General features: G+C 43.7%; 1 protein-coding gene across 1 annotated transcript in view; it reads right to left on the reverse strand.

Moving 5' to 3' along the window:
* Positions 1 to 13,543, reverse strand: part of wwp1 (WW domain containing E3 ubiquitin protein ligase 1) — a 116,551-nt gene that overhangs the window by 35,622 nt on the left and 67,386 nt on the right. The window contains 3 exon segments of the mRNA XM_080752146.1: positions 5,601 to 5,679; positions 5,682 to 5,695; positions 9,139 to 9,595. Coding sequence (XP_080608272.1) covers positions 5,601 to 5,679; positions 5,682 to 5,695; positions 9,139 to 9,595 — 550 coding nt within the window.

Genomic DNA, 13,543 nt, shown 5'->3' on the forward strand with positions numbered 1-13,543 from the left:
GGTTGTGTCACATCCGCTTTATCTCGCACTCATCGTTTCTATTTTGTGTGCCAGACTGTATGCCGGGAGCATTTGTCCAAATCGCAGAGGCAACAGTCTGGCCTCGCGAGACTAGTTGGGGGGTGTCTTGATATAGCCTAGAAATGACAGATGTTGGGACACTCTGTGGTACTTAAATACATATTTTATACCTGACATGACCTTTTGTGCATTTATTATAGTCTTGTCCATTTTGGGATATTTTCCAATTTAGGGGGGTGTGATAGCAGTTTGATTGATTTTCATCCTTTTCTGGCCAAGGTACCTTTCATTACACAGTTGGCTGTGAGATGTGTTATGTATGAGCCAAGCTTTTAGCTAAATTTACTATGTGTATGTTTCATTTTGCTGGGTGCCAATCACATAGAGGCGTTTTCTTCAACAAATTTGCTATTTCACGATCTAAATTCACTTATGAGAATACAAAGGCACCAATACTTGTTTCAGATGTTAAGTAGATGTATTTATGACATTTGAGAAAGATTTTGTGTTGCCAAAATCAATATAGTACATTTTACAAGCAAAAACAGCAGCACAAGATTTTCGTTTTTTTGTTATTCACTTTTATATACAATTCTGGCTGGTGACAAAAGTCGTGCAGGTTTCGTGCGGAGAACTTTTAACCCAAAGTCCACAGGGGTATTGTCTATGCAAAAAATGCATTGAATGAGTAGTGCCCAGACGTGGGAACGAAATTCATTTTCTAAGCACTTTTCCTTATAACGCAATACCGCCTATAACAATAATTCAGTGCATTAACGAGTCGCTTAAATGACCAAAGACCGGCAGTGTAGGAAAAATAAACTGTGCACGCTGCGAACGGACCGTGGAGCGCATGCGGATCGTGCATGATGGACACGCATTATACCCTTAAAAACCTCATCGCTTGTCTGACTGTCCGTACGTCCGTACAGGAAGTGATGTCAGTGTGTCACAGTGATGTGGTACAGAATGACTCATATATGGGCATAAAAAGGATGTCACGTGACATCACTTCCTGTACTGACAGTCAGACAAGCTACGAGCTTTCTCAGGGTATAAAAGTCCATATACTGTATGGTCATTCCCAGAAAAAGTAAAAAAAACTTTTATGTCCTTACATGGAGATTTCTGATGTCATAAATTCCAGGTCGAAAATGAGAACGTTAGGGTACCATATAATGGCCTAGGCCTGTGCAAAAGAATCGATTCACTATATTATCGCGATGTTAAGGCCGGCGATTCAATTAATCGATTTTCCCGATTTTATTAAAAAAAAAAAAAAAAAAAAAAAAAAAAAAACTTTTTTTTTAGGCGAAAGACAGAGATCTCTCTCTCTCTCTCTCTCTCTCTCTCTCTCTCTCTCTCTCTCCTCTCTTCTCTCTCTCTCTCTCTCTCTCTCTCTCTCTCTCTCTCTCTCTCTCTCTCTCTCTCTCTCTCTCTCTCTCTCTCTCTCTCTCTCTCTCTCTCTCTCTCTTCTCTCTCCTCTCTCTCTCTCTCTCTCTCTCTCTCTCCTCTCTCTCTCTCAGCCAGCTGTGTTGTTAGGTTAACTAACGAGGCTCATTGAGAATGACCCTCATTTGACATAGATGCGTGTGTGTGCGTGTGTGTGCGTGTGCGTGTGTGCATGTGTGTGTGTGTGTGTGTGTGTGTGGGTGTGTGGCTCCAGTTAACGTCTCTCTCCTTCCCTCTCTGTGTGCGACATGAGAGATAACTACTCAGTCACGTTGCTGTAAAACTTCCCCAAAAAAAAAAGAAAAACATAATTCCAAAGCCATTGGAGTAGATATGGACAACAGTTGTTGTTGATTGAAGGATAAAGTTTGTAATTCCCTTATAGAGTTTAAAACAGTCATTTCCATAGGAGCTAACGTTTAGCAGCTAATTGTAAAGGAGGATGAAGCGTTGCCATTCAGTTTCTGACACAGAAACAAGCAAACAGGTCTATAAAAAGGTGTTGCCAGATCCTGTTTTTGCGAGCAAACAGGTCTATAAAAATAAAAAAATTGGGAATGTCAGTCAAACAGAAATGTTGCTGTCTGATATTGTTTAAGAACAGTGGTTCTCAACATTTTCATGCCAAGAGCAAGGATCCCAAATGTGTAATATAGTGTACAGAAAAACAATCTTAAGGGCTTTGGCCTATTATTGATTCTGCTTTTAAAGGAATATTATACCAAGTAATCTTGAACATAATGAAGGGCAGACAATATTGCCACTGTGTTTTATAGGAAAACATTTTTCTTTTTTCTTTTGGAGGAATTTTCCTAGGACTAGGACTAGAATCGAAAGTTGAATTGAATTAATATATACAATGTCAATGTTGAGTAAGAGGAATCATTAAATATATAAATGCTGCTACAGTGACAAATTAGAAGAATTATGGATTTCATGCTGTGATCGATCGGTGCCTGCAGCACAGCGATTTTTCTTTTATCTTTTATTTATGACTGTTGTGTTCTGTGTTTTCTGGCATCTTGACCAGGAACATGTTGTAATGTTGTACCACTGGCAATTTGGCTGAAATAAATGTCAGAAAGATTGACTGACTTTATTTGGCTGCATTGATTTTGAAGTATATGATTCAACTTTTAATGTTTTATATTGTTTAGAATTGTTTTAAAATGTTTCAATATAAAAAAGCTGTAATTTTTGGGGAAAAAATCGCAATAATCGTGATTCGAATCGCAAATCGCAGGAAAGCGCAATTAATTGTGATATAATCGAATCGTCACCCAATGAATCGAATCGAATCGAATCGGGAAAAAGTGAATCGTCACAGGCCTATGGCCCATATATGGAGATCCACAAGAACCTAACTCACCAAGGCCCTGCTTGGCATTACTTACGTACGTTTTATGCCCATATATGGATAAACTGTGCACGCTGCGAACGGACCGTGAAGCGCATGCGGATCGTGCATGATGGACACGCATGTTCCCACGTCAAGTATTAAATGTAGGCCTACTAGTCCAGTAGACATGATGAGAGAGAGCATGCTGTGTTTTAAAGAGGGAGAGTGGTTAGTCCTCATCCCTTAGATTTATTTTTAAATAGTATGTAAGAAAGCTAAGAGGGAAGGCGTAGATGAGCAATTTAGAACCCATTTAAAAAATTGCTTTCCATGGCCATCTCTGAACCTTTGTCTACTTTCTCACCTTCTTCACTTTCTACTTTTTCCTAAGTGATGGCTTTGAACTTTTCAAAGCACTAAAGACAATTAGAGAAGAATTGTCAAATTGACGTCATCCACATTATTCATTTGCTTAAAAAACCTGGGCTCTTTATTAGAGTGTTAATGTCAGTGGTTCTCAAAGTCAAGGGGTCCTTGAGCGGGTATTAACTCATTGATTGCCCTTTTCAAGATGGCCGCCAAGTACCAGGGATGCCACGTTCCTAAATTTCTAGTGCACAGATACATTTTAGTGCACGGATCGTGCACAGCCCCATGCCTAGATGCCATGCACCATATGTGTAGTACGTTTTAACAGCTTTCAAACAAAAAAATCCGCTTGGAAATCCGTTCAGGCATTCATGAGATAAAAGCCTTCAAAGTCAGGCAAAACAAACACTGCCACCTTCCTAAATTTCTAGTGCACGGATCAATGTTTAGTGCACGGATCGTGCACGCCCATGCCTAGATCATGCACCATTAAAAAAAGCCTTCAAAGTCAGACAAAACAAACATTTTGCCATTTGAAAGATGTGTTTGTTATGGGGCTAAACATGCAATTTCGCGATTGCAATCATGCCTAACACATTTTAGGCATTTTTGATTTTTTTTTATATAAAAAAAATGTTTTTTTCAAAATTTTCAAAAAAACCTTTTATGTCCTTACATGGAGATTTCCAGGTCGAAAATGAGAATGTTAGGGTACCATATATGGCCCGTATATGGAGATCCACAGGCATCAAACCAAGAACCTAACTAAGGCCCTGCTTGGCATTACTTACGTACGTTTTATGCCCATATATGGAGATTCCTATATTGTCAATATTAAGGACATTATTAACTCATTGAATGCCCTTTCAAGATGGCCGCCAAGTACCAGGATGCCACGTTCCTAAATTTCTAGTGCACGGATACATTTTTAGTGCACGGATCGTGCACAGCCCATGCACCATATATGCACCATATGTGTAGTACTTTTTAACAGCTTTCAAACAAAAAAAATCCGCTTGGAAATCCGTTCAGGCATTCATGAGATAGAAGCCTTCAAAGTCAGACAAAACAAACACTGCCACCTTCCTAAATTTCTAGTGCACGGATCAATTTTTAGTGCACGGATCGTGCACGCCCATGCCTAGATCATGCACCATATGTGTAGTACTTTTTACAGCTTTCAAACAAAAAAATCCGCTTGGAATCCGTTCAGGCATTCATGAGATACAAGCCTTCAAAGTCAGACAAAACAGCCATTTTTGACATTTTGAAAGATGTGTTTGTTATGGGGCTAAACATGCAATTTCGCAATTGCGATCATGCCTAATACATTATACATTTGAGGCATTTTTAGAATTTTTTTTATAATTCTTTTTTTGAAAAAATGTTTTTTTTTTTTTCAAAATGGCTTCCAACTCGGGAAACTCGGGCTGTGGCAGCCTGGGACTACTGTAATAACTCGGGAAACTCGGGCCTTGGCAGTCAATGAGTTAAGGATATTATGATATCAATATTAAGGACATTATGGCAGCGTGTTCCTCCCTCCGCATCATCAGCGCCCACACCCTAGGTGGGGTTGGCGATAGGGCCTTTCTGTGTGGAGTTTGCATGTTCTCCCCGTGTCTCCTAGGGTTGATACCCTCACAAAAACATGAACAAACTCCCCCCAGAATGACAACAACTAGAATCGTCAGAGAAATGCTGTGGTTGGCCAGATGGCGGGCGAGGTCGCATGTCACCCTGAGGTCGCAAGTCACCCTGAGGTGTCTTACTAGTATCATAAAAACCTGTTTAACAACGTTAAACCTATTTTATACATCAGCATACAACAATAGACAGCAGGTATTTAGATGAGAGTGACTATTGTGAATATGAACAGTGTGGAATCTGTGGATAATAATAAGAAAAGAAAATTGTGTCTGGGAACCCTCAAAGTCGATTTATGGAGTCAAAAACAATGCATGCTGTAGCAGTTTTTTCCAGGACCTTCCAGGACCCTTGATCAATTCCAAAACTTTTCCAGTACTGGAAAAATATTTTCTAATTTCAAAATGTATCAACGCTGGGATCAAATGTACGCCAGGTGTGTCTGTTTAAGACGTGTTCGTAAATGCCACGTGAACGTTGCCCTACACACATTTTGGGGAAAAAAAATACAGTTTTTTACACTCCATTAATAAATGAGGGCCAATATGTCTACACTCATGTCATCAACATGGATCTCTCCAATATAGCGCCACCATCAGGCAGATTTTTTTTTGAACACGTTTTTGGACACTGCTCCTACACATTTTGCTCTAAAATCACGCTGTGACCTGACGGTCGCTATCTCCCGATTAGGGAGTCTTACTGGTAATGATGGAGATTGTGTTTTGGTGGGCTGTGGACACCCTGACTTTAGTTTGCGTGTGAGACTGACCCTGGAGGCAGTGGCTGTGGTCTCTCCCACGTCGTCGTCCTGGTGTTGTGGTCTACGTAGTACGTTCTCCCATGGGGTCTTTCCTCTGTTCCCACCTGAAAAGACACATCGGAGGTCAGTCAAAGTCCCACGCGCTAAACACACACCGGTTGTTTTGGCATTGGAAATGACGAACAAATGCTGGTATACGACTGTGGCTGATTAAGTTTGTGTTTGTAATCAGGAAACTAGTAAGGCAGACAACTCAAAGCTCAGTTCATAAAACACTAACAATTAACTGCTGACAACGTGCATGGGCATAGGACTCTGATTTAGAGCGAAGGCATACTTTTAAGACTTAAGGTTTAAACATTTGTTTTTTGGGGGGCTTTTATGCCTTTATTGATAGGACAGTAGACAGACAGGAAATGGGGGGAGAGATGGGACTGGTGAGTGACACGCGCAAAGGTCGCCGGGTCGGGAATCGAACCGGCGACGTCGCCAAGCAATGCCTAAGTGGTATGTGATTGGACCAGTAGGCCAGTGGCGCCCCTAAGATAAGGTTTAAGTAGTGACATATTGGCAATGGGTTTCAGTACCCGACTCTAAAGTCAATAGTTTCAAGTTTATTTCGCCATTTGCATTAAAATTTACATTAAAATGCATTGGAATTTCTTGTTCACAAGCCACACACAAAAAATAGAACAAACACATGCATGCCAGTACAGGGTAAGACAAGGGTACAATCAGCATATCAGCTCGCTCAGTGCATCATTTGTAAAAAGGAATGAAAAGTATTCAACACCTTACAACAAATAAGATAAAGTGCATTGGTGCTACTTTGCTACCGGAAAGAAGCTGTTTACCAGCCTACTAGTACCAACCTCGTGTTTCGATTTCCTGTCAGGACAGCGCTCCCAACGGTAGCGTCTGCCTGAAGGTAACAACTTAAAGTTATACCATGTAACTTTTTTTATAAAACAAATCTTAAAATTGTCCTAACTGTTAAATCGCTAAAGTTTTAGAAACCCCACTCCGTTAATTTCAGCTTCTAAAGCCTTCTCTTTATATGTTTTCTATGAGCCGTGAGGGGGGGAGAATTGCAAAATGACGTCATCTGCATCATGTGTATACGTTGGCCAATCATATCGCCGATCATAAACACATGGTACACTACCGGCCAATCACAGGCGCATCTTGCTGACTTCTCAGGAAGTAGCTTGCCTCAACATAACAACAACATACTCGGGTGAAGGAGTCAGTTTCTCCGGAATGCCTGAACGCACAGGAACCAGGGACCCCTCTAAAGATAGATCTCGACGAGCTGCAGGCGGACGCGGTGGTGAGAGGCCCGGTCCGCGGCGAAAAACGGCCGAAAGACGCGGACGCGACCGCGGTTTGCTATACAGCTCTGACCACTAGTTGAGCAACTTACACAGTATAGCTTTAAGGTAACAAGACCGTTCCCAGGATGGTTGGGGTCCCTGATTATTTTCAGGGCCCTGTGTCACGACACCAGTAGGGACATCAATAGTCTGACCCGGAGTCTAATAACCTTGCCTAGGCAGTGATGCTGCTAGGTTTTCAATGTAATGGGCCCCGGGACCTAGGTGGTCATTCAAATGGTTACCAGAATTATTTTATGGGTCCCACGACGACACACACATGTATCAACGGTGAAAACATCAAAAAGGACTTTAATTTAAACGAATAGTGGCAAATAGCTACTTGTATGTAGTTAATAAAGGACAGAAGCATGGATTTACAAGACAAACTCAATCATCTCATCAATAATGCCAGAATGCACAGCTGTGGAGACTCCACCACATGCAGATCAGCTGGTGCAGTGAAATGACAGATAGCAAGAAGAATAGAGTTGTATGCATCCTGGGGATGCAGTGATGCTTAGTTTAATGCGTCCATTATTTAAAAGTATGCATCAGGGACTTAGGATGCAGAGCTAGTAGTATCACTGCCTAGGGTGAGGGTCGATGCATCGGTGCAGAGGCAGCATATATTCTATAGATTCTTCTTGTATTGTGCCTTGCTTTTTTTGACTGTACACTAGAGCATAGCACGGGTCTTCCAGGACCCGATAACCCGAGACCTGAACCGTTTCGGGTCTAAAATATTCACTTGTCCCTCGGGTTAGGGTAGGGTAGGGTCTAATTGCCTCGGGTCCGTTCGGGGCTGTCCAAAATGCATTTACCCACAAGGATCCGAGAGGACCCGAGATTTAAACATGTATATCCTTCAACTTTAAAATATATATTGTTTTTAATGAGACATGCATTGTAATTACGCTCCCTAATCCATATTATCGTCTGTTCTGGCTTATTGAGTGAGTCCCGTTCAGCGCATCCAATCTCAAGCGTTGCGCTGCTGCTGAAGTGAAAATCATGGAGGGCTTTTTTTTGCGAGGTGAAACACAAACAAAGGCCACCTGGCTGGAAGATGCAGGTTGGAACGTCATTTAGCCTATATGGAACATGTTTCTGGACATCATCTGTGGGGACGGGCGACATAAAGTCGGCGAAAATCTGTCTATCTGCAACACAAACGCATCGACTCGCAAGCCAGCTGAGTCTCTGTGATCAGCCACGTGCACACATAGACATCAAAGGGGGCTTGAGCCCCTGCCCTTTTATCCGTCTGTAAAAAGTGCCCTCTTCAGACCATGAATGCATTTTTTTTACATTGGTAAAATAAATTCAAATGTCCCCGGGCCCTTTCCATATCATAATTGAAGGCTGCATGCTCTTGAATGCAGCCTTCAGTTACATTTCTAAAAGGCCCCTTTAGAAATGTCTGCCCCTGCCTCTCTAACATTCTCTGCACGTCCCTGTCTGTGATTATTCTGACGGGCAGCCGAGAGTGCAGGAGGAGGAAAGTTTTGTGATGCGAGCTGTGGTGTCGTGGACACTAACTGGACAGTAACATACTCACTGGACAGGTTGGTGTTTGTTGTGGATATCACTGTGATTGTCATTGTTCAGCTTGGGACCGAGCTGAAAATCTAACTGTTCTGCATGACGCACGGCGCATGCAACCCTCCGCAATCGCTCTCACCTGCTCTCACCGAGGCTACAGTGCGCTGCTGCTGCGCTGCGCTCTATAGTGTCTAGGCTATTAGTCTCAAAAGAAAAATAAGCATTATATAGCATCGGACACAGTTCGGGCCAAAGACCTGGCCAGATCGGGTCCGGTCACCCCGGTTCCATTTTAGGGTCGGATCCAATCACTCTCGGATCCATTTCGGGCCGGGGCTAGAAAATCAGTATTTTTCTCTGGGCCATTCGGCTCGGTCCAAATTTCCTCGGCTCCATTTCTTGGACCCGTGCTACCCTCTACTGTACACAACAGTACTTTTCTCTTTTTCTTACTTCTTTGTAACTTGCAACTATAAAACTGCTGTGCTGCCTCTGGGCAACTGATTCTCCCCCTTGGGATAATAAAGGTATCAATCTATCTATCGAACCACTGCATTAGTGTGCATGTACAGCACATGCGCTCACTAACTGTCAGCCGCCACCCATCCCCAGTGGTGTGTTTTTTTTACCCTGGCGGCAGGGCGTCTGGGGCTCCAGCGTTGGGATTCTCTTGCCTGGGCTTTGCCCCGTCCGCAGCCGCTGCTCCATCCGCGGCGCCTCCGTCAACAACGTCACCTCCTCCTCCTCCTGAGGCCGCCGGCACCGTCTCACCGCCGGAGGCTACGGCGGGAGAGGAGGCCGAGGCCGTGGCCGAAGCCTGTGCTGTGGAGTTGGAAGAGGAGTCGCTAGCAGCGGGTGGGGCAGCAGCACCATCAGCACCATCGTTAGCAGCAGCGGAGGACGAAGTGGCAGGAGCTGGTGTGGAGGTGGTGCTGGTGGTGGTGGTGGAGGCTGTGGGGGCGGGGGTCGTTGTGCTTTCTGGGTCCGACAGGGTGGTGTCGTGGCTGCAGTCCCTCTGGAGGTCTGCAGGGGGCAGCGCCTTGTGTGCTGTTGTGACGGAGGAGGCATCCGGAGCATCTCCGTTGACTGCAGAGAGAGAGAGAGATAGAGAGAGAGAGACAGAGAGAGAGAGAGAGAGAGAGAGAGAGAAAGGGCACGAGAGGGTCAACTGCATGTTCAATATTACTGACATTATTTTAATGGTACTTAACATTTTGCTTTTAATGTTCTCCTCATATAATAGGGTCAATTGCAGTATTGAAATGTTTTGTCTATCTGAACATTTTTGTCATTATTTGTTGCGACCGTCAGGTCGCAGTTACTACCAAAACCTCCACCGGCTGTCTGTCAGTCTGTCCGTCACGTCACACTTTTCCCCAACTCATATCTCCGCCACCGTTGCCCCAATCCATGCCAAACTTAGCACACACACTCCTTGCCTGCCAATCCACAACCTCCACCACACCAGGGACCCCCGGAGCTCTAGGGACCCCCAGGGACCCCCTTCCGCCGCCGCCAAAAAGTGCAAAAATGACCAAATGACCACCCAAACGGGGCTGTTCACGGGGAATTCCCGGGGACCACCTACTCCTGGTGCTCCAGCATGGATGCCCCTAGTGGAGGACCCCCGCCACTGCAGCGCACATAAAATGCCGTAACTCGGGCTAGGAGCGACCGGGAGAGCCGGGGCCGGTACCCACGCGTCTTCCTCGGCGGCGCCAAGAGAGCCGTCAACATGAATCTGTCCCATATAGCGCCACCATCAGGCCCATTTTTTCAAACACATTTTTGGACACTGCTCATACAGATTTTGCCCTAAAATCACGCAAATCGGTACACAGTATGTCTACACTCATGTCATCAACATGGATCTGTCCCATATAGCGCCACCATCAGGCCGATTTTTTCAAAAACATTTTTGGACACTGCTCCGACAGATTTTGCCCTAAAATCATGCAAATCGGTACACAGTATGTCTACACTCATGTCATCAACATGGATCTGTCCCATATAGCGCCACCATCTGGCCGATTTTTTCAAACACATTTTTGGACACTGCTCCTACACATTTTGCGCTAAAATCACGCTGCGACCTGACGGTCGCTTATCTCCCGATTAGGGAGTCTTACTGGTATTTATCTGTTTGCTTATATGTTAAATGCGACCAGCAAACTTTGCACACTCACTCCTTGGCTGGCAAATCACAACCTCTGCCCCTGATTTCTCACACGGTCCTTTTCTAGCAACCCCATCAGGCAGATTTTTGCAAAACACATTTTTGAACACTGCTCTTACAGATTTTGGCCTAAAATTACACAAAGCGGTACACAGTATCTCTAAAGTCATGTCATCAACATGGATCTGTTCCATTTCCCATATTCCCTCCTGATTGGCTACCATTGCCTTCTAAAGTTTGTGTATGTGACGTGACGGTTGCTTATCTCCCAATTAGGGACTGGTTAAATATTCTTGTGTTAATAAACTGTCCCCAAGAATCATTCTGCCATCGGTCGGGCTGCAGCTACAACAACGCAGACCAACGGAGGACTAGCGTTCCAAAGAGTGCACACAGCTTACTGCCGCAGTACAACGTTTCCCCTGAGATAGTGCTTTGGGAAGAGAATATTCATTCTTCTGTAGTCAGCCCTGACTTGGCTATGTGCTACTGTATACGAGTGCCCTGCTTCTCTTCCCCCCCCCACCACCCCCCACCCCCTCAACTCCATCTCCCAGGGTTTTCTTTTTTTTTTTGTGCTGACAGCAGCACGAAATTACAGTGTTCTTTTAATGAAAACGAATGTAATGTTCCTGAAGCAAGTCAGCCGTGACTGGCCCTGATGATAATGGCAGCAGTGCAGTGCAGTACAGTGGCAGGCCACTCCACAGAGTGACTTCCCATTTGGAGGACGTAAGTTCTTCTACCTCAGCACTCTGCGGCTAACGGCCACATTATCACAGCCTGTAAAGTCAAAGACATACTGTACATCCTGTAGATCAGTGGTTCTCAACCTTTTCAGGCCGCGACACCCAAAATAATCATATTTTAACTGATGAGCACTAAGAGTTGATGCATTACATTTTGTATACTTGGTTCTATTGTGAAAATAGCCGATCTACATGCTCACAATGCCTCGCGTTGCGACTAGGGATGTTAATCGACGCATTATTTGCGAATCGACGCGCCGAGGCCGAAAATCGACAAGTCGATCGACTTTTTTTCCGCTAAGCAGCAGCTGAGAGTAGAGCACAACGGCGCATTACTTTAAGCAACACAACTTATGCAGCTGCACCCATCAGAACTTGCATCAAAGCCCTAATAATAATTATAATAAATAATTGCTCTTCCTTGCGTTAGCATGGAGTCTGTTCTCTAGAGACTAGCAGCGGAGTGACAAAGTCCATGGAACGTAGTGGGAGCGCTCTGGCTGGCACCCCAGGAGCTTCTCAAATGTGGAGCTTTGGTCTGCCTCGCTCTCCCTCCCCGACCGCGTCCACGGGTGTGTCGCATTAACACATGGGAAGCCAAGGTTTCTATCATTTCTAGCTGTTGCTGCTGCCGCCGTTCACTCACGCTTTATTTTGAAGAGCCTCGGAAGCTTCGTGCGTGTGCACGTGAGTGTCCACTGACGATTGAGGAAGATAATCCATTTGTTTACAAACGCTCGCGAAACTAAAATCCAAACCGGGGCCGACCATTGTGGTAAAGTGTCGCCGTGAAAACAATCAGATCTCTGCTTCCCTGGCGTTCTTTGCACCTCATTCATAGATAAAGTTTCAGCCTAGAATGGAAATCAATGCAGCCTAGTCGCGCCATTTTCTCTCTCTGCGAGCCACAGTGTGACGTATGGACTAGGGTCATTCACAGTAGTCTAGTAAATCTAGGGAAAAAATACACTCAGGTTGGACAAAATTGTATTATTTAGTTTTTCAACTGATTCTGTTAGAAAATTAGGTCTACTAGCCAGGATAAAAAAATCTACCCTGATCTGCTTACTGCAAATACCCACAGTGGCCAAATCAAGTTGGGCTCCCATCGACTTTCTATACAGGAGGAAAATACCCAGAAAAAAAATCTGCTTTAAGTAGCATTTGTTTTGCACAAAAAACATTCCTTGGGCTAAAAATGTCCCCAGAAAATGATGGTTTAGTGATGAAAAGTGATGAGTAATCAAAAAAAAATCATCTTTTTTTGGCGTTTTCTGGGGCCAATAAATGTTTTTTGTGCAAAACAAATGCTTGCAATGGATTCAGCATCATGACAAACCCCTAGTTAGACCCCTCACATCCTACTTAAAGCAGATTTTTTTTCTGGGTATTTTCCTCCTGTATAGAAAGTCGATGGGAGCCCAACTTGATTTGGCCACTGTGGGTATTTGCAGTGAGCAGATCAGGGTAGATTTTTTATCCTGGCTAGTAGGGCTGTCCCCGACTAAGGATTTGTATAGTCGACTATGATTTTAGTCATTGTGTTGATAGTCGAATATTAGTCGACTATGGCCCGTTTTTTTAAATTATTATTATTTATTTATTTTTTCGTTTTTTTTTTTTTTTTTTTCCGTTTTTTTTTTTCCCTACCCCTTTCTTTTACAATAGCGTATAAACAACAGAGGTGAAACACTCATTTAAATAACATGTCTTCTTGACTTTTTTTTAATAGATAACTCATTCATTATTTAAGCCAAGGTTTATTATCATGGCCTTTAAGAATAGTAATAAATACAGCAATAACAACAACGAAATAATATCTCTAAAATAAATAAAGTAACTAAATAATATAAGGTGAATTAAATAACAACATACTAAAATAAGTAGGCCTATAGCAGGTGTAAAGTTTATTCACTTAGAAGCTAAAGCCCCAGACTCCGATGTCTGTGTGTAACAGCCATGCAACTAGTACTGTAGTATAGGCGATGCGGTCGCCGGTCACACATTTCTATAGGACACCAATATCTGTGTAACATCCATACATGCATCTCTCCACGCGACGCTGCACAGCCTGCGCTGAGCCTGACAGAGAGACAGCGATTGGATTTT

This window comes from Nannobrachium achirus (genome assembly GCF_963921795.1).
Source record: "Nannobrachium achirus genome assembly, chromosome: 21".
Lineage (NCBI taxonomy): Eukaryota > Metazoa > Chordata > Actinopteri > Myctophiformes > Myctophidae > Nannobrachium > Nannobrachium achirus.